This window comes from Corvus kubaryi, unplaced genomic scaffold, assembly GCF_017639235.1.
Source record: "Corvus kubaryi isolate FWS band 111438036 unplaced genomic scaffold, C.kubaryi_AGA036_p1.0 37322, whole genome shotgun sequence".
Taxonomy (NCBI): domain Eukaryota; kingdom Metazoa; phylum Chordata; class Aves; order Passeriformes; family Corvidae; genus Corvus; species Corvus kubaryi.
The window spans coordinates 2,585,847-2,607,407 of NW_024581101.1; the positions used below are offsets into that span (position 1 = coordinate 2,585,847).

At 40.7% G+C, this 21,561-nt stretch overlaps 1 protein-coding gene across 1 annotated transcript in view; it reads right to left on the reverse strand.

The window, feature by feature from the left end:
- Window positions 1–21,561, reverse strand: part of BRWD3 (bromodomain and WD repeat domain containing 3) — a 47,984-nt gene that overhangs the window by 8,501 nt on the left and 17,922 nt on the right. Inside the window, exons 7-34 of the mRNA XM_042029245.1 lie at window positions 21,134–21,204; window positions 20,190–20,290; window positions 19,000–19,040; window positions 17,457–17,561; window positions 16,364–16,517; window positions 15,775–15,909; window positions 15,248–15,376; window positions 14,615–14,840; window positions 13,788–13,958; window positions 12,048–12,231; window positions 11,503–11,596; window positions 10,745–10,894; window positions 9,190–9,266; window positions 8,389–8,566; window positions 7,496–7,612; window positions 6,915–7,022; window positions 5,736–5,860; window positions 5,450–5,532; window positions 4,910–5,021; window positions 4,424–4,485; window positions 4,183–4,338; window positions 3,367–3,487; window positions 2,745–2,870; window positions 2,580–2,661; window positions 1,974–2,030; window positions 1,505–1,645; window positions 1,135–1,287; window positions 133–296 (exon numbers count right to left, since the gene is read on the reverse strand). Of these exons, the coding sequence (XP_041885179.1) occupies window positions 133–296; window positions 1,135–1,287; window positions 1,505–1,645; window positions 1,974–2,030; window positions 2,580–2,661; window positions 2,745–2,870; window positions 3,367–3,487; window positions 4,183–4,338; window positions 4,424–4,485; window positions 4,910–5,021; window positions 5,450–5,532; window positions 5,736–5,860; window positions 6,915–7,022; window positions 7,496–7,612; window positions 8,389–8,566; window positions 9,190–9,266; window positions 10,745–10,894; window positions 11,503–11,596; window positions 12,048–12,231; window positions 13,788–13,958; window positions 14,615–14,840; window positions 15,248–15,376; window positions 15,775–15,909; window positions 16,364–16,517; window positions 17,457–17,561; window positions 19,000–19,040; window positions 20,190–20,290; window positions 21,134–21,204 (3,423 nt within the window). The remainder of the gene's footprint in view (window positions 1–132; window positions 297–1,134; window positions 1,288–1,504; window positions 1,646–1,973; window positions 2,031–2,579; window positions 2,662–2,744; window positions 2,871–3,366; window positions 3,488–4,182; window positions 4,339–4,423; window positions 4,486–4,909; window positions 5,022–5,449; window positions 5,533–5,735; window positions 5,861–6,914; window positions 7,023–7,495; window positions 7,613–8,388; window positions 8,567–9,189; window positions 9,267–10,744; window positions 10,895–11,502; window positions 11,597–12,047; window positions 12,232–13,787; window positions 13,959–14,614; window positions 14,841–15,247; window positions 15,377–15,774; window positions 15,910–16,363; window positions 16,518–17,456; window positions 17,562–18,999; window positions 19,041–20,189; window positions 20,291–21,133; window positions 21,205–21,561) is intronic.

Consider the following 21,561-nt stretch of genomic DNA (forward strand, 5'->3'; position numbering starts at 1 on the left):
GCATGATTTTATCTCCCAAAAGAGCAACTTCATGTGGAAATGAGCAACACTGTTGCTGGTTATTCCCAAAAGCACATCTCCCACTGTCTTCTGGAATGGCACTGCCAGCCAGGCTCACCATCCCTGTTTTACCTGGATGCTCTGCTGGTTGAAGGGGAACTGCTGCTGCTCCTCAGCCGCTTTCGGTACCGAGGCCTTTTCCTCTTCTGACATTGCACTGCTGACTTGTACTCAGAGATGATGTTTTTCATGTGATTCTCAAATAAGGCAGAGAGTCGAAGGGTCATGCTGTAAATCTGCAGTGAGGAAAAATGGTCAGGCTTATTGGAGTTGAGTAACTTGAAGAGCAACCAAAAAACCATCACAAAGATGTCCAGACTTGGTAGCACAAAGAAAAAATTCACGGTGATGTTCCACTATGAGGCTCCTTACAGATTATTTCCTTGCATGGGCTATGTGTATTCTTGCAACAGAAAGTGTTTTCATAAAAGGATTTAATAACAGTACAAAATATTTCCAGAGTTGAAGGAAAATGGCTATCTGGATTACTGGAATACTTTGTCAATCCCCATAAAGCATGGAAGCAGGCCTTAAGATAACTTGAATACCAAGGGAAAAACAACTGGATTTCATGCCTCCTCACCTTTGTTTTTGCACTAAATCCCTGGTGAACTGTCCTTACACCACCCCTACAGAGCTGTACAGAGAAGCAACCCAAAATGTCCTCGTTCCGAATTTCTGTAAACCAGATGCCAAAATGTTTAAACCACTTTCCTATCCTCTTTCTAGGCCTTGCCTCTGTGTACCCTCATCCACAATATGTGTAGTTGTCAAGTTATATTCCTTGTTTCCAGGGACAAATTATTGAAAAAAGTAAAAGCAACTGGTGCCCAGTTTTCTGTTACAAACATTGCAAAGAACAGCTACAACAGTGACCATCATCCCATATGAAAATGGATGTTACAAGTGATCTGGGACAGCAGAACAAAGCAAGTTTATAACCACAGAGTTGGTGTACCCTGGTTATTTTTATTACACCAAGCAGCGCTTTGCTCTTCAGACCTCATTTCATGTGTTTTCTTCATGTAGGGCCAAGGTCTTTCTAAAAAAAAGGCTTTAAAATTTATTACTTACACGAGACTTTTTATTAGGAGTGTAAGCTTTAGAGTTGCAGAATATTAAGCGAATATCTTTGTAGAATTCCAAAGGACTGGTGTAGTTTCCTGCTTCCAAGGTTTCTTTCACAGTGCTGAAGTCCATGGGAGTGTCTACAATATCTCGATAATCCTGTGAGAACACACAAGAAAAAAATCAAAGCTCTCAAATCCTACAGCACTAAAATCACCTCAGTGTTCATCCAGTGGCTCAAGTCATTATTTTACTTTGAGAGTTGTTGCAATAATTCCCTGAAAACATCAGCTCATAAAGGGAGAGGACAAAGCCATGCCCAGCATGGATGCCCTGCCAAAGGAGGAACAATTCTGGATGTGGAAGCTGCACTTACAGGGTAAGAGAAGAGATCAACAGGCTGCCTGAAAGGCTCTGAGTCCTCTCGTTCATAAATCAGGTTTAAGAGCTGCTGGCACTGCTCCTTCCAAGCATCAGCACTGGCTTTCATGGGCTGCCTCTTCACTCTTCGTCTTACCTGCAGGGAAACAGGTATTGCAGATTTTATCAGAATATTCACATTGTTCACTTGAAGTTCCTATTAATTTCCCAGTGCTCTGATTCAAAGCATTCCCCAATTAAAAACAGAAATCCAGGAAGATGAAAGCAGAGCTGATGGCACAGCAATGTGCAAATTAGACAAATTTGCCTTTTTTGGTCATATATAACACTCAGACACATGAGAAGCTGCCATATTTCAGCTCCAGCCTTGCTATTTTGATTAGCTGCATTGAAACCTGACTGCTGGAGATATTTTTTTAAAATAAGGTTTTTAAAAAAATGACCAAAGCAGAAAGTTGACTCACTCGTCTTTTCCCAGAGGAAGTGCCTGGAGCGTCTGAATCCACATCTACTTCTGCCACCTAAAGGCAAAGGGAATGATCACACACAGGCAGGTCTGGATGCACCCTCAGCCACGGAAAAAAGGGTTAAAACCCAGCCAACAACAACCACAGGGCACTTGGCAACAGGAACTACAGCACATTTCAAACTGCACTGAAGGGGAGAAGGTGTAAGGAGAGAGAAACGGCTCAAGGCAGTGATATCTAACCTGGATTCTACCTGACATTTCACTCCAGGGATCAACTGATGGGAAATGACACAGAATTACATAAGGAAACAGCTCTGCTGCCTGGCTGACAATGGAGAGCTGTTGTCCTTCTGACTGAGTAACAGCTCCACTTCCCCGTTCCCCTCATTACTCATCCTTCCAACAAAACATCATGTGCTGAGAGAAGACTAAAGACAGGCAGTTCCAAGAAGCATTTTTACTTCAGGGAGCTTATTGTCCCAGGTGAGCCTAAACAGCCTCATCTCCAAAACTCCGTGCAATTACCCATTAAATAAAGACTCAACAAAAAGCAAAATTTCTTTCATGTGCTGAATTTTAAAAGGAAAGGAAATGATCTTACCTCCTCTTCCTCATCAGTACTGCTCAGGTCTTCTGCTTTCACCTTGTTGTAGATTTCTAATATATCAGTACAGCTCTGATCTCTGCAGGACAGTGACAAAAACCAAGGTACACAATGAAGGATCTCAGGAATTGGAGCTGTGGGGTCTGTGAGGTCCAAACTCACCCAATGAAGCGGAGCAGGACGTCTGTCACAATTTTGGCTGCTTTGACTATGGGGCTGTCTGGCTCATTGAAAGTCCTGGCATTGTGTTCAATGTATCTTACCTCCCACATCAGGGCAGAGATTCTCCTGAAAAATACACAAAATGAAAGGAGTGGCATGGAGAGGAAGGTGTATGTTATTTTTCTTCCACATTCAGTAGGATTCTTTGGTAAAAAAAGGAATTAGGAATTCAGATCAAGGAGAAACAGGTGGTCCTCAGAGGGGAAAAGAAGAGCAGGACATTATTTATTCCCAAATTAACTGGAAAAACTGAGATTTCCAGTTTTCCAGCATTATTCTGGCAACTGCAACACAAGCAAAGCCCCTGTTCAAAGGCAGGAGGGATGGAAACAAAGCAAACATGCTCTGCCTCCAACACAGAGCAAGGCTCAGGGTGTTAAACCAATACTCCAGATCCAGCTATGGCAGCTTTTGCCTTAACAACGTGGCCAGAAGAATTCATTGCTCAGGAAGACTCACTTTGCCCAAGGGCCAATCTGATGTTATGCAGTTTACACAGCATTCAGCTCCACACTGTCCTCCATGAGGCTGTAATAAATATCAGCTACAAACCCAAACTCACCTATAAAACCGGTTTTCAAGCCTCCTCCTGATCGTGGTGAGGTCAGTTGGATAAGCAACGACAGTGCAATACATGGGATAGGCACTAAGGTCCACTGGAACAGCAAAGGGATTAGAAATGTCTGCAAGACAAAAGACCACAGTAATTTAGATGCCTCCAAGGGATGTTATACCAATATTCCTTTTAATGGTTTCTGGGGTTTCTAAGAATTCAGCAAAAGCAACACAGACCTACAGCTGAGAATGTCATTACCCACAGGGCAGGGTTCTTCCTCTTGTGTCATCTATTCCTACTCTCGAAAAAGCACTTTTGGTTTAGGTATCATATCTGAGACTTGTGTGCCAGCAGCCAAATCTGACTGAAAGGAACGTGGCATATGCACTTACAACAGGAATACTACAACAGGAACCATAAAGTAAGAACACAGACATGTCCTGGGTGTGAACAGGGGCAGAATTTAAATTACAGTGTGCTCTTAAATGGCTTCAAACCAGTTACAAGGAATTTGGAGGTGAGGGTATTTAGTGAAGATTCGTTTGTTGGTTTTGAGGGGTTTAGTTCAATGTTTTGTTCTTTAACACTTAGATATGACCCACTAGGAAGCCCCATTGGAAGAAATCAGGTGAAGCTCCAGAAAAAAAAGGGAATATAGCTTGGAAACTGAAATACGAAATTTAAAAGGCTCTTTTCAGTAATTTAGTTGAGCACACTTCAAATACTCCCCACCAAATCCCAGCACTCCATCCCATCTACTTCTCAATCCTGTGCCACCACCCTGATATTCTTAATCCTTCCCCCTTTTCTCTCCAGACATACCAAGGGAAAGAAGCTGCTCAATCCCTCGGATTACTCGTTCACATTCTTCATCTCTGGAATGGGCCCCCCATTCTCCTTCCTGGGGTTTGTAGAGAAGAGCTGTCAGCTCCTCTGGGGTCACAGGAACTCCAGCCCCGACCTCCTCCGGATACGCAGCTGGAGAGGAACAATTCTAGAGAGTAAATCCAGGGCCCCAAAGCTGTTTGCTTTGTACAGGGACAGGAATCCCACACACACTTACTTCCTTCTGGGATCGGTTCCATGTCCCATGGACTCATCCTCTCTCTTTCATTGTTGTCCCAGCTATTAAAAAAATACATGCAAATACACAAGTTAGAGCTGAATATAAAGATACACCTTTTCTTTACCAGATTTGACCCAAAAGGTCACTCCTGTTAGGAATAAGCCATTCCAACTCCCTATTATTCTCTTGTATCTCCTATAGAGTCACTGCACTACTGTTTACACCAGAAGTGTTGCTTTAGGAATAAATTCAAAAACTAAATAAGTAAATATTAAAATTAAGTAAATATTCTAAATATTCTAAAATAAATAGAAAGTAAGTAACAAATAAAAAGTACAATAAATGAATATTAAATTAAATAAGTAAATAAAGTGTCTGGGTATGTATTTAAATGGAAAAAGGGATTCTACTTCTTGAGGTTCTTGATCCTATTTTTCAAGTTCTCTGAGTTGTGTAGGAGCCCCAGGACATGGAAATACTCACTGGACACTGTAGCACTGGAAGGAACTATCAGGATATTCTGCCTGGAAAGGCTGCTGACTCTCCACAGTCCCAAACCACCAGGCATCATCAATTATACTGCGAAATCTATCCCCTGGAAGGGCAGACATTGCATTCAGCAAAAGAATAACATCAAAAATTGCTAAATATTTCCTTTTAGAGAATCAACTCCATCTTTTGTGCATGCCCTAATTCCATCCTTACATTTTGCACTACAGGAGTTGAGCCCTTCCCCTCAGGGCAGGACTTGCACATCTCCGGGAATTACTCACAGCTGCCTCATGCCTCAGATCCCAACAGATCAGGAGATTCTCCTGCTATCATAGCCCTTGCAACAGTTTCTCTCATTTCTCTTTTTGTTTTTTGCTACAGGAATTGCAGCAAACATCAAATTAAGGTTTCCAATAATCTTTACAATATCACGTGTGTATAGTCCTTTCTGTCGTGTAATAAAGACACTGTATCCCATTAAACAGCTGCAGAACTGGCGCAAAACACATGGAAATGGGGAAAAATACTCACCTATTTGCCAGTTCCTCTCTTTGGCTTCATTATAAAACTGATGCAGCACAAGGAAATCAATAACATCTGGCATATCGTGGTACCTTCAGGAAATAAGACCAAAAAAATTATTATTACCCAGAAATACAGTTCTAGATGAACTACACAGTCCTCAGATTCCAAGCATTTGGGATAATCATTACTGCCATCATCATGCCTTGCACAGGAAATAAGAAAGGAGGAGGGGGAAGCTTCTACACAGCACGGAAAGCTCTTGAAGAATGTCATCAGCATTCCAGTAACTTACTTTATGGAAAAGGATTCTCCTGTCATTTTGCCTGTGATTGGATCCAGGAATGCAAGCTTCAAGCAGCAGAGTGTGGGAGGCCCAACTTCATATTTAATTCCTACAGTCTTCACAAATTCTTGTTCCTAGTTAGCAAGAAGCATGGAACAGCATTATTTTAACTTGCCAACAACAAAAATATCCATTTTAAAGTGAAACATATTAATAAACTCCAAATATGTTTCCACTTGACAGCACAGGTAATTTTACCCATTAATTTTTCTTCTTCAAATACTAAAATCAATCACTGTCACCTCAAAAAGAAAAATGAAGAAGATCATTCCCTTGGTAGGTATGTGAACATGATTCCCACAAATTATTTAAGAAAATTCTAAAGGAACAAACCCAGTTCTAAGCACACCAAAGGTTCTCCCTGACCTACCCCAAGACCCCTCACTCTTGCACAGGGGGAAAAAAGGAAATTCTTCCTCTGAAAACAGAAATTCCACAATAGCCTTTATGTTCATGTCCTGTCAAAGCCCATCCTCAGTGAAGAGCTATTTCCTTTTCCTCACAAACTGATGATGCCTTGGAAAATTGCAGCTGGAATCACTGAATCCCTGGGACTGGTAACTGAGTGTTTTCCCAGTAAAGTAATTATTTTCATTAATAGAACCACTGGCATGGTTCAGTGAATATGAGGACATATATGGCCTCTTCTCTTGATATGAAATCCGAGGAAAGCAGGAAAAAATCTGTCAACCCTGTGGATTAAGTATCGGGAACTCATGCAAAGCAAGATCCAGCATTTAAGAGAACTCCTGCACACATTTAGGTGTTTACACCATGATTTCTTACTTCTTACCACAACATTAAAAACAAGAAACAGAACCCAAATGCTCAGGTCACTGTAGAGTGCTGAGAGAACCACAACCAGCTCGGCAGTGCTGGCTTCTGAATGAATTCAGTGTTTAAGAAAATAATTTGTGTTGAAAGAGACCCCTGAGAATCAAGTCCAAAACCAGGAAGTGAACAGATGTAAAGACTTTGTGCTAATAAAAACTAACTTTAATATTTAAAATTAAAACTTTGATATTAACATTTTGAAGTAATGCTTTCTTTACATTTTTCATGCTGGTTTTTCACGTCAGTTTAACATTACAGAGACATTCAGCTCTTTGAAGTATTTCTTGAACTTACCCTGAGTTCCATTTTGTTCCATGGTTGTTTTTGCATGTTAATGCTGTAAATTTTGGCTTTCCTCACTGCCCTCACATAAGCTTCATGGCCTTGCCTAAAGTAAATGATCTTAAAAGAGAAAAAAAAGAGAAAATTAAGAGAGAAAAAAAGAGAAAATGAAAAGAGAAAAATAGTGAAAACTATTTTACTGATAGTGCTCTTCCTGTTCATTCTATACCAGGTTTTATCCCTTTCAGAACACATTGCACACTGATTCATTTCATCATAGACCACTATTCCAGTTAAAAATATTTATATCAGCCCCCAAACTGGCACCTGCTCTGTGCTTTAAAACTGAGATCATTAAGATACGTGCAGGTGAAGATGCACAACCAATTCTTCCTGCTAATCCCAAGTTACCCGAGCAGAAAAAGGGACGCAGGACGTGGATCTGTTAACAACAAACTGTCTGGGAATTACCAAAGTTATCAAAATTCGGCCTGTCCTGAGCACAATTCCCTGCAAATATTGCTGGGTAGAACAGTCCTAAGCAAGCTGAGCTGCGGATTCCCTGGGAATGTGGGAATTGCTGAGGGCAGTACCTCATCTCCCATCTGGGGGACGAAGGGCGAGCGGCGGGGAATGGTGTCCAGGATCCACTGTGGAGCCAGCCACTCCTCACTGGGCTCCCCTTCCAGGGACAGCAGCCCACTGGCTTTCTAAACACAGCACATCAGGAGTTAATACAGGTAAGTTACATACAGAAGTTAAATATATTGCATTATATTTAGAATGCAATCAAAATCCAATATTCAGAATACAGTTAATTACTACGGCAGAACACATGGAAAACTCATCATGCAGCAGGTACTGCAGATAAGATACAAGGAAAAGCAAATTGTGGAGTGTCATCCTTCCCAAAATCTCCACTAAATAGTAGAGAATAAGACAGGTTTGTTATAAATATAATTGAAAATTAAAACCTTCATAAATCATTAAAATGCCTTAAAACATTCATAAATCATTAAAATGCCTGTGGCAGGAGGGTGTGATGAGATGATCTTTAAGAGCCCTCCAACCCAGTCCGTGGTTCTATGATAATAAAGAAATAAATTGTATTTTTATAAATATTCTAAATATCTTTAAAAAAAAACAAACAGGAAAAAGAAATCTGACCATGCCAATAAAATACAGATGCATTATAATTTTACAGCAAAACTACCCTGGAGTAAACCTGACTGTAGCAAAGAACATAAATCTGGGAGGAAAAAATGGCATTTGTAATGGAGAATCACCTGTGGGAAGCATGGAAGCACAATTAAACAAACAATAAAATTTCTTGGTACCACTGGTACCACATTTACTGTGCTCTCTATAATTTTTTTTTTTTTTTACTCTATACCCATTTATGAAAAATTTTACTTTGAAAACAACCACTAAATCCTAAATTCATATTCATAAAGTAAAAAAGACACTAGGAATTACACTTGCTGACCTTTTTCCTTGGCTGTTTAAGTTTCCTTCGCTTTGGCTCCAGCCCTTTTGTTCCCTTCGTATTTTCATCTTCAGAACTACTACAGATTTTCCGAGCTGCCTGCCTGGTTTGTCTCTTTGGAGGCTGCAGATTAATCCCAGCATCTGCTGTCCAGTCTGAATATTCACTTGATGAATCACTGTAGATAATAAAAATGTTGTAAGAAAGAGAACAGAAAACTTCAGTTTTCTCACAGTGGATTGGAAAGTCCAAACATTCAACTTGCTCTCCTGGTTCTGCTCAGGATTAGCACAAAATTTTGTTATCGTGTGAATTTAAAGGAAACCAAGTGCTCTCTGATTGGTGATTTCAGTAAATTATTTTATCAAGTTGAAACTCACAGTAAAACTACATCTATGGCTGGTATCAATTCTCATTATCTCACTGATTCACAGACTAACTCCATAAGAACTGGCAGCAAAAAATGCATAAAACATTTGAAGAACTAGAGCACTTCCCTAGAAATCCAGTTCTGATTTCTTTAATACCAAATAACACACATACAGGATTTATATGGCAAACTGGCATTGATTTTTTAAAGTAGCTCTTAATTAAAGACAACATTTTTTTATAAATGTCTTTCAAAATTGTTTTTGACTTTGAAAATAAAAAGAACAGAAAAAAAATCACAATATAAAATGGCTCATGAAGAACTGGCTAAAAATCAGTCTTCAAAATGAAGTCTGAGTATCTCAATATCAACTGTCTTACTTCAATCCCACAATAAAGCAGTGTTACCAATTCAGAGCCCAGTGGAGGTACCTGGAACTGCTTTCACTCTGCCAGGCTGCCACAGGATCATCCATGGATGCATCACTTGTGCCAACAGTCTCATCTTCCTGTAGTGAAAACACCAGGATTCACTTTGGGGCCAAGGGTAAAATGTATCAGCTTTGTTTGCAAGGGAGTTGTGTCACCGGAGGAAAGCTCTGTATTTAAGGGCTGGTTTAGCTTTAAATAAATAAGTCCACAGTTTCTTCCTTAATTAATATTATAATATATCCTTTTATAGCTCCTATAGAAACAAATGTGAATTTTAATTATATCAGAACTATAGAATGAATTCTTATTTAAATGTTTGATTAATAAGTTTAATGCTCAGGGCCCAGCTTTTTGAGCTGTTCTGTACTTCCAATGCATTTACAAAGCAACAATGTTCAGTCTCCTCCTTAAGGAGAACAAGTTATATTTAATCTGGTATATTTTAAGTTCTTCCCTTGCCAAAATCAATGATTAATACCAATACTCAATCTCTTTCAACAGCAGTCTACAGATGTAGATGAAATCAAAGCACTGCAAAATGAAATCAAAGTGCTTACCTAGAATCCATGTGCTGTATGAAATCCCAAAATAGCAAGTGGTTTAACACAACCCAGTTAAATTTACTTGAGAATGTTTCAGGTTTCCAAAAATACAGGAGCTGTTTTAAGCTACTTTTGAACACTGTCCTGGCATTCAGGTAAATGATCCTTCATTCTCCAAGACCAACATGCCACAGGAACACCACAAATCCCAGATCTGGACTCAATGACCTGAGTGTTTCTTCCCACATGGAGAATCACAGAATATCCTGAGTTGGAAGGGACCCACAAGGATCAGAGTCCAGCTCCTGGCCCTGCACAGACACCCCAACAACCCCACGCTGTGCACCCCTGGGAGCTGTGTCCAAATGCTCCTGGAGCTCTGGCAGCCTCGGGGCCGTGCCCATTCCCTGGGGAGCCTGGGCAGTGCCCGACACCCTCTGGGGGAAAAGAACCCTTTCCTGATCTCCAGCCTGACCCTCCCCTGGCACAGCTCCAGCTGCTCCCTGGGTCCTGTCACTGCCATGACCTCTCTGGATTCCCAAGACTGATCAAAAATCATCAAGAGAGACTTCATGATGACATCAGAAGCAATTTGAGGATTCTTGGATGAATTCTCTCAGGCCCATCAATTTGCAGGGATCCAGCTGGAGCAGCAGATCCCACACAAGTTCAGGGTTGACTGGGAGTTTATCGTTGTCAGTCACGGCCCTCCAGCTTAGAGCACTGGGACCCCCTTGCTCCATCATCTGTGTTGAAGACAGAGGCAAAGGATGAGTTAAATCCCTCTGCCCTGTCACTGTCCCTGTTTGTGAGGTGACCATCCCCATCCTGGAACTGGCCAATGTTATTTTTACCCTGCCTTTTGCCATGAATACATTTGAAAAACCTCATTTTACTGTCCCCTCCAGTCCCAGCAGCTCCAGCTCCAGCTGAGCTTCGGCTGCACGAATTTCCTCCCTACAGTGGACGCTTTGGGAACAGGGGAGCTGTTGGAGGTTGCTGGGAGCTCAGACCTCAGAGGAGCTGTCGGACTCGTGGCGTGCACAGGGGTTCTGGCTGGCTCCCTGCTGGCTGTGCTCGATGGTGGAGCGGGTCTGGTACGCGTGCTGCCGCTTCCGCTGGTTCCTGCGCAGGGAGCGGCCGCCTCCCGCCTGGAATTCGCTCTGCCACGGGGACAGGAGCACAAACAGGGACAGAGCAGGGAGTTACTCATGAGTTACACAGTTAAAAGGTGCCTGGTTACAGTGACTGAGTGTGGCACCTCCCGTACAACTGAGCAGTAGGAAATCATTGTAGAATTAGATAATATCTCTGACACATTGTGGATGTTCAGGTGTGGATTTTTGGTTCAATAATAATTCTACTTTATAAAGTAGCAGTCTTTGAAAAGGAAATGACTGAAAACACCATTTTTTTTTCTATAAAATTCCTGCAGACTCTGCATAAGATAAATCCAGCCCCTTGTAAAAGTTTGGCACCTCTACTTTCCACAAGTCAAACTGAAAACCCACTGTGGCTCTGCTCTTTTCCTTTCCCAGCATCTTCCCACCACTGAAGCCTCAAGGATAGAGATTTACCAATATTTGGATGTTATAGACAGCGAAATCACAATTACAGAAGGAAGACAGTGAGCCAGAGAAACAATTAGGACTACTGATCTTCTAAATAATTCAATAAAATTGGTTTGGGGTTTTCTGTTGGTCTTATTTTTGTTGCTCCGTGCTCAGAACTGCTTCCCACCCAGGTTTTCTCTTCCAGGGCATTAACTCACCCGTTGTAAGGTGTGGGATGGCTTTCTCTTCTTGTCAGCAGTGTATAAACTGATTTCTATTTCACCTTTGGCAGCTCGACATTCTTCCTGGACCCTAATTATACATAACAAACACACATTATGTTCATTAAATCATCATGTAACTCAACAGCCTCATTAATATAAACATTAAAATACTTGTCTTGCTCTAAGAAATCCATGCACAAATCCCCCTAGCAGCATCCATCCATTCACTCCTGGAATCACAAGCTAAGGAAGCAAACTTGTCAGCTGAGCATCCACAATTATTTTCCAATGTATTAAAATTATTGTCGAGCCTTTTTTAGACAAAGCTGGAGGGAAATGCAGTATTTGAACTACTGAAGAAAGACTGAATTGTGAAAAGAAGGAATTACCATTCTCAACGCTCCATTCTGATCCTAATATTCCAAACAACCCGACCAACCAAGCCCCAAAGCTGATGCATCACTGAAAAACCATTCCAGGAGCACGGAAGGATCAGACACATTACACTACTCAATCCCTTGTCCCACTTAGCCTCTTACTTGCTGATGCCTGGAGGAAGCTCGTTGACCACCACCCTCCTGCTCCAGGCCATGAGGTCCCTCTCGGTGGCCATCTGGCTGCGGGGCGCGTTGTGGTGCATCTGGCGCACGCCCTCGATCTGCCCGCTCCTGCGCAGCCCCACGTTGGGCGGGGAGACAACGTCCAAGCCCGGGCTGCGCAGAGCTGGGGAAGGAAGAAAGAGAGAGAGAGAAAGAGCTTCTTCACTTCCATGAACTATCAATAAAACCATGGAGTCACAGGATGGTTGGGTTAGGAGGGACCTTAGAGATCAAACAGTTCCACCCCCTGCCATGGGACACCTTCCACTATCCCAGGTTGCTCCAAGCCCCGTCCAACCTGGCCTTGGACACTTCCAGGGATCCAGGGGCAGCCACAGCTTCTCTGGGCACCCTGTGCCAGGGCCTCCCCACCCTCAAAGGGAACAATTCCTTTCCTGTATCCCATCCACAATTTAAAGCTTAAGGACGGCACAAAGATCGATAAACAAAGTTTGGTAATAATGGAATCACTGCAATCATTGTCCTTACTTATCGACACAATTCCCATAGGCTTAAATACAGTAAATCACATGAAAATATTGCATTTATGGTTGTGCAAAGCTATATAAAAATATCTGGCTATTTAAATACTTTATACATAGTCTAATTAACTCACTCAAATGGGCAGTTCATGCGGCAAAGTCATTGATCAATGCAAGATCTAGAAGGCAACTGCTTTAATTTCCACACTAGTCATATCTGGAAATTCCTTTACACAGCTACAGGGACACACAAATAAAACTGGGAACAGGGGCTGTACAAAACATCAACGTATCCTAAGCGGCAGGAAAGACTTTGTGTGACCTGAAGCTGCCTTTTAGGCAACCTTTTTGACATATCAACTTAGATCAAAGCAAAAATGCATTTTCCTGTACTTCCCTGATATTTTTCTTACTCCTTCTCGAATTGAAACACAAGCAATTCCAAATCCAAATCCTAATGGGCTTTGCCAGGAAATCTACTTCAAACACATGTAATCAGTCACTTAACCTACAAGTGATTTATTAGCAGCTGTGAATTCTCCCAAGGCTCCGGCTGACTTGCAGCACAGTCCTGGGCATCTGCTCCCTCCCATCAGCTGCACTCACTCAGCTGCTCACATCTGATTGAGCGTGGTTTCAATTTTTAATCACTTTGTGTATTAAATATAAAATCACAGTAGCAGAACACTTACCAGGAGAATAATCTCAAGCTTTCTAAGGAAACACTAAGACAGAGCAACATGTTTATTAGCACTGATGCTCAGCCTTGTGCTGCAGCAGGAAACCATTAGTCTGTCACAACACTGTATTCCACTGACAACCCTTAATTACACGCTTTCATTTTGGCATTTTGCAGTTATGAAGTTTCATCTCTGCATCGATATCAAGACAATACAGTGAATTTCATGCTTATTTTTCAGAAAACTGGTTTAGAACAGGAATAATTCCAGTCTAACAACTCCAGGCAATCAGAAACAGTCTGGTTAGACCACTGGGTGCCCTCAGCTGCCCCTTAAATTTGTAATTCCTCTGTTGGAATCTACAGAACATCTCACTGCTCCACAGGGGTTAACAAGGTGTACAAGAAGAGGAGAGGAAAGTATCCTCAAAGACACCGTTTTATACCTGACTTTAACACTTTGATCAGTCCTTCCTGTGATAAGGAAGAAACTGATGAAGACAAGGCTGGGACACTAACCTCCATTAACAGAGTGGGATCTATTGAGTGGAGGGTTTGGAGGAGTTTCTCCTTCATTAATTAGTCTCAGATCTTGTTCCCTCTGGAGCTCTCTGATCATTCCATCAAGGATACTCTCATCCTGGTCATTCGTTTGCTGCCCGATGACTTGTTCAACCACCTCACCATCACCTTGACAAGAACAAAGCCAAAAATACTGATAAAATGATGGATTTCTGTATTATCAAACACCATAGAAATAATCCCATTTAGAACTCTGCACCACTATTTGTCTGCTCTGCAAAACATCTGACTACCAGCTGGCTTTCTGCTCTCATGTAATAAATGGAGGCAAAGTTTAAAAGAGAAGTTACAATAACATCCTAAAACTCCAGACCACATGTAGAACATAAACACAAATCCTTAGAAAAAGCAGAAAGAAATTATGCTTCAGTAGGTAAGAATGGAAGGTCTTTTTGGGGGATCAGCATTTTGCAGAAGTTTGTGTCTATGAGAAAAAAGAACTGTTTTAAAAAACAAAAGCTGTTTTTTCCACCTCTTCCTCACCCTCCTGCTTTCTTCCTCACATCCACAGTTACAGAGGTTAATAGACAATGCTTTAAACATCTGGCATATACCAGGGAAAAATCCCCAGACTTTGGAATACTCTTGCCTCCAGTCAATCTGATTCCACACACTTCCTTTTTGCCATAACCCCACCCCATCTCCTCTTCTATCAGTATACTGAATTTAAACCATTAATTTATACATCCCCACAGCACCATCCCAGGAGCTGGTGCTCAATACTGTGCCACACTTGTGTTATTCATGATGTTCAGACAGAATACCATTAGCCACATATCCCAGCTGAGGAATAAGTTGTTCATCCTTGCAATTTTCCCTCCCTGGCACCAGCCGCTGGAATCTCGTGGGATGAGGATTTCCATCAACATCCACCAGGAATGGAGGAGGCATAAGGTGTGGAGCCTGTTGAGTCTGTTCATCCAGCACATAATTATTGGCATCCCGGATCAGGGGCCGGTAATCCGTGTGGAAGAACATCTGATCAGGAATCTGAAAGAAAAGCAATTTAGGAAATAAATCAATGGCCATTTGCAGCTGTCTTGCTGCTCTGGAATGGCTCCCATGAACCACAACTCCTACACTTGGGATCAGCACAAGGAATGTTATGACAAAGAACAGATTCCTGCCACAAATGTGGTTTATTACCAAGGCCTGATGCAAAAATTCAACAGTAAAACAGGCCAAGAGAGGTGGACAGAGAAGTTAATGCTTTTCTCCTCTATCTATAGAGTCTATTGCCTAAATCTTTTTGATTTAGATAAACAGATAATTTGATTTAGCTCCATGACCTAATTATTATTTTGCCTGGGGCAGGGTGAGGGAATAAATTGTAGCACAATACTTCTAAGACAAAATCAGGTCAAGACAGGGAAGAATTTAAAATTCATTCAACCCACCTTTTCATAATATTTATTGCATCCAAAACCAAATAGTAGCAGATGTCCATGAGAGTCTGTGCAGGCAAAATGCTGCCCATCTGGTGAGAACTTGCAATCAAAAACAGCTCCATGGCCTTGGCCCTCAATCTGTACCAAGCACAGAGAATTCCTTTCACAACCATACATTCTCTATAACAGCATTTTCACAAACATTTCCCCTGTGCTCCAACACGTACTGAATCCTCATTCTGTGATTTCTCATCTCACTCAAGACTGATTTACACTTCTATTTATTAAAGTTAAACTGAAAAACGAAGTAAAACTTCACATTTTCTCCCTGTCCTGAAATTTCAGCCCAACTTTTAATGTATGTTCTGGAACAACCACCTGGAAGTCTACATTTTATGTTAATTGTAAACATAGGGCAAGATCACCAAAGATCTCAGAGCCGTACTGGCTCTAGAGGTATTTAATGAAATTTGCTTTTGTCCCAAGACCAGTTTTGTGAAAAAAGAATAAACCAAACCTTCTGTGATCCTTCTTACCATGTTAAAGTAATTGCGAATTTTTGTTCCTTTGTCTATATCCCAAACAAAAATATTCCCATCGTGTCCTGCCGAAAGCACAATCCTTTGGTCAAAGGGATGAGCCTCCAGAACAAAAACTTCGTCATCGTGACCCTGCAACGACAGCAGGGAGTAAAAAAAGAAGCTGCATTTCTCCATGTGGTATCTCCAGATGTGCTGGGAGTTACTGAGAGGACATCCCGGAGCAGGGAGTCACCCAGGACACCTCAATTTACTGGAACTGTGCTTGGTCACCATTCCTGCCACAGGTTTGGCATTGTCACTGCTTGGCACCGCTGAGATGGGGAGGAATGGGAGGAAGGAGAAATCAGGGCATGAATGGAGCCTCCAAAGGGTTCCCTGTCAGCCAGCAATCACCAGGGTTCTGCAATCAGCTCCTTTCCCCACAGGACACCCTCCTCCTGGCAGGCAGGGGACAGCTGAATACTTCAACACCAAATCCTTGACAGGGGAATGATGCAGTTGATGCAGGTGATGCAGTTTAGCCTCAAATCAATCTCAGAGTGAACTACATCCATTTGGGATTCCCCCCTGGAATTGTACTCACGGATAAGCTATGGAGAAGCTGCCCTGTGGACGAGTTCCACACTTTGAGGAGGAAATTGTTGACTGCAGTGATGACAGTGGCATCATATCGATCCCAAGCCACCATGGTAACCTTCAGCTTGGTCACCTTGTCCTCCCCAGATGCCACATTGTTTCTAAGGAAATCAGTAATTTTAAAAGGAATAAATCAGTAACGACATATGGGAACATTTAAGAGAGCTAATTCAGTATGAATTTTGGGGAAGGATGGTTCACAGCCACCTCTGTGACTCTGGCTAAGGCGGAAGAAGGAAGGATGGTTCTGCAGTGGTAAAAACCAGATACGGGAAATATTCAGTGCCACTGAGATTTATAGAGCTCTCTTTCCTTAAAAAGGACATTTCCTCCTCTATTCCACTGTCATCATCCTCCTCTACCCCAATTCTTACTTTCAGACCTATTAAGCTTTTTTCTACAAGGCATTTTTCTTATCAGTCATCAGTATCAGTAAACTCCACGACAAGCAGGAACCTGCTAAATAAACCCAACTCACATTCTGACTGCAAACACTGCAAGTGTAGCCACTGAAATATGGAGAATTCTGCAAAGCAAGAACCTAATGGATTTCTCCATTTCTGCTCTTTGTTGTTGGGAATATTAAATTACAATTCAATTACAGGGCACTTAAAGTAGTCACTTGAGGATCTCAGAAAAACATGAAACCCTAACTGAACCTGAGAACTAAACACTAATTTCACCTCTTACTTGGAAATCGAAGGTAGAAATACAATTTTAAGAACCGTGTTGGATATATGTATTAGCATATGATCACTGGGGCTCCACCAAAACCTCCTTCTGTGAGATAAACTATTTGACATTCTTATTTCATGTGTAAAATGCTAAATATTCCTCAACCATTAGGATAGGGAAGTAGCAACAGATTATTATTTATTTGGGGGTGAATTAACTGTGTAAGTTGACAGTGCCATGACATTTTCAATACATGCACTGAAATTAACTCAAAATGGAAGCAAATAACCAGTTTTCAACATGATGGAGGATTTAGCTTGCAGGTAAATGAGCCCATGAGGTGTGTTCTGCTTGCTTTGCTTTACCCTGTCATTTTTGTAGCCATATCCAGGATCAGACTCTTCCAGTCATGTTGATGGTAGTGCCAGATTCTTGCTGTTCCATCCCTGCTTCCACTGACAAACCTTAAGCTATGGGGCAAAGGGAAAAAAACCCCATGAAATTCTGAATAAAGATGGTTTCATCCCCACATGGACACCAATAAATGATATATATACACTTGGAAGTGTGTACTTGTGTATCTCTACCTCTCCTGCTCACGAGGTTACAATTTTCCTATCAGATATTGTGGGGTACAAGAGAGTTTCTAGCCCACAACATTAATTACATTTGGCTCCAGCAGCAGATGGCCTTGGAATGACTTCAATGTCGTAATTCATATGAGCTGCACATTCCCTTTTTAATGACATCAGCAAATCCCTGGAGCAGCTCAGAGTGGCAGCAAAGAAAGGGAAACTGCGTGCCAGGAGTCTGGCATAAATTATAATACATTAACTTAGGGACAGGGTGAAGACAGGCAAGGGAAAGAGCCAAATGGAGCACAAGGAGGTTGTCCTGCCTGTGGAGCTGAACAGGAATATTCTAATTTTTAAACCCCTTCTTATTTAAAAATTTTAAGCATCCAGGAAATGTATTTTACCACATCATAATGCTTTGGCCATCAACGTCACAGAAATCACTTTTGTTGAGAAACTGGGAAAAAAGCTCCTCAAGTAATATATTTTCACAGGATGGCCAACACCTTTGGAAGTATATTCCATTTGTATACAAAATTACACTTAAAAGGCAAATCTATTCAATTTTATGAAGTGATTGTTTCACCTTTTCAGCTTCCTTGGTCTGATTTTTTTCACTGTGATGAAAAAGAGCTTGAAAATGCTTGTGACAAATTAATTTTCTTCTTAATTTTACTTCTTTATATTAAAATAAAAAGGAAGGTGCCCCTTTTTTCCATTCAAAGCATCATTACAGAATATAGTTTTCAGTGAGTATGTGACCTCATTGCCTCTCACATGGCTTGGAAAGAACTGGTGATACAATTACACCAGCACATTCTCACATAACTTCACATGACAAAGCTCTCCAAGTACAGGTGCACAGCTACAGCTTGGCTTGGAAGGCTCATCCCTTAAAGGCACATCCCTTAAACCTCCTACCCCGCAAAATAAGGAATAGGAGCAAAAGCTGGGCTAACAACATCTCTATTTACTAACTTTTGCTTTAGACTACATTGATTACAATGCTCTGACTCCACAAGCAACCCCTCTGTGGGGGCTACCTGGGAAGGAAGGCTGTTCTTACACAGAAAGGCTATAAAATTTGGGTTCCAATTTGCTGTTTGAAAGAAAAAACAAATTAAAAGCACAGTTACAGAACATTTGTGTTGTTACAGCAGAGGACAACGAGTTCAAGCCTGTGGACATGACACACATCTTGCAACACACTGCAATAATTTGCCCAGGATTAAGCCAAGCCCGTGGGAAATCTTCCTGTTGCGCCAAATTTTCCATGAAATGTTGTTTGGAAAATTAAATACCATCATTGTCAGGTCCAAAGCCCAGCACTCACCTGTCACCGTTGTTACAGAACTGCACTGCAACCACTTTGTCCTAAACAGGAAGGAAGGAAACAACAGAAGTGAAAAACTCAGCCTAAAAGATCTTCATGACAAGCTTTTTATTTAGCAAATAAAAAGATTGTCAAAAAAAATTTCAAGTACGGAACAGCTGTATTTGAAGTTAAAACTTCCCCAGACACATTGTGTAAAACACTGAAATAGAAAACTTCAGAGAGGTGATGGTTTCCTGCCATTTTTAGACCTAACGTGAAAGTGCATAGAAAAATGTAATCCCAAAAATGCAAACCTTGGCTTTATTAACACTTACAAATCGTTGAGAAACAAATGTTACATTTCAGACATAGCTTTGCCCTTTTTTAATTTGCCAAATACTTGTGCTGGCTCCATGCTTTGCTCTCCTTACTCCCACTGATGTCTCTAACTCCTGGTAACTGGGATTTGTTTTAGGGAGGGCTGACAGCTGTCTGCAGGATTAAGAGTGGATTTAAAGAAATTAAAGGAATTACAGCTTCTTCCAGACCTGTTCAATACAGAAAATATTCTTTTCTTTTGTGAACAAAATACTTATTTGATGTGTTGGCTTTGAGACTTAAACGTGAGAGCCATGACTCCCACTGAAGCTCAGGAAATCAATTCAGACCTTGGGCTTAATCCATAAAATGTTCCTGAGGTGGTAAGTTTGTAGTTTGAATTTTTATGGGAACCCTTCTGCATTACCTGAAAAAAAGATGCTTTAAGCTTTATTTTCGAAATGAAATTACCATCACGATCCAAACTTTGACAGCACAGACCAAAATATGAATTACTTTGTCTTGTTATGTGGATTTAACTAAACATTCAACAGCAAGTTTAATAGGGAAAAAATGACATTGTAATATGACATTGTGCATTAAAACTGTTTTAATTCCTCATTCTAACACAAACTTTTTTCAAGAATGAGGGAAAATCACCTGCTCCCTCAGTTTTCCGGGGGAATGAAATGCATTTTGCACAAACTTCTTGCCTCAGAGCGATTTAAAAATAAACATCCCACAATTTTCCAGGCATTTAAATACCACAGTGTTGAAAGCCAAACAAATTCTAGACAGTTAATAAAAAAAAATAGGATGTACAGAAACCAAGTTCCTGAAATGAGATAAAGGGGTAGAAAAATAGATTTTCTTTTGGATTTGCCTCTTACCGTGTGAGATTCCAGCTCAGCCATTTTCTCTGGAGATTCTGAGCCCAAATAATAAATTCTTATCACGTGGTCAGTACTCCCTGTTGCAATGAACATGCCACCTAAAACAGAGAATTCTCTGTGAGAAGAAGTCATCCAAGGAACAACTTAACTTCATTTATTTTCATTTGCTGCTTTCTTGTCAAAGCAGCAAACTAGTTTTAAACAGAAAATTTCAATGTCAACAGGTAAATGACAAATAAAACATTTAAGTGCAACTTCCGTATCTACTTGACACACAGCAGAGAAATTATTGCTGAATTGGGATGCAGTGATTAAGGTATTTTATTGTAATTTCTTTACAATATTGCCCAGAAATGGCACTATTGTGTGGTTTGCTGCATTGGAATGGGCTTAGTTAATTCAGGATTTCTAGCTTTAAAAAAGCAATGTGGCTCTACAAGGGCTCTCAATTTCAAAAAGCAAATTTAATGAGTAATTACATCATTTTCTTCATAAAAATCATTTTATTTTGCTCATTCAAAGCTGCAAAGGAGGTCTCTTATGCTGAGATTTTCCAATACATTGAATTGATCCTCTTAGAATTCAGCCAGATTTGGAAGATTAGCAAAAGTGGAATCTTTGACAGAGGATTTCCAGAACTTTTCACTCAAAACCTTCACGAGGTAAAGTCTTAAAAGGATGTTACAGAGAAATATCTCTGATGTGCAAAACAAGAGATTGAAAGCCTTGGAAGTGGTCAAGATATTTTAGCTTCAATTATAGGAAAAAAGAGAAAGAGCAGCTTGAAGCAGACACTTTTCAGGGAAAATTTCCAACAATCCCAATTTGACAGTGGTAAAAATAACTGGGAAAGGGTTTAACACTCTTTGTATTTAAAGAGAAATAACAGAACTGTCACCCAAGGCCCCAGATTCATGAAACGGCTGATGCTGAACACATACCAGAACTGAAAGATGAACAGGAGATCTGAACACCAGGCCTGGACCTCTCTGCAAACTTCACAGGACGATCCCTACATGCAAAAACCAACATTTTTATTTTTCCTTCTTTATTCAACACACACAGTTCCCTGCAGTTCAGCAGGCTGAGGTCAACATGCTCATCTTAAATCTCTTAATTTTATAATTCTCACCTAAGTCTGCTAGAACTTATTTTTCATTTTAGGAATTTTCTTCCTCAGTTTAATAAGAAAGCCATAATTCTCTAAATTGAAGATTATTTAATTGATTTATCATGATACCAATTCAAATCTATTTAAAACAGACCCTGCCAAACCATTAATCCAATAGCATTTCCTCCCAATTAAATATGGGTTTGATGACATCTACATATGTACATTCTTCTTATTATGAGCAAATTAATTCTTCTG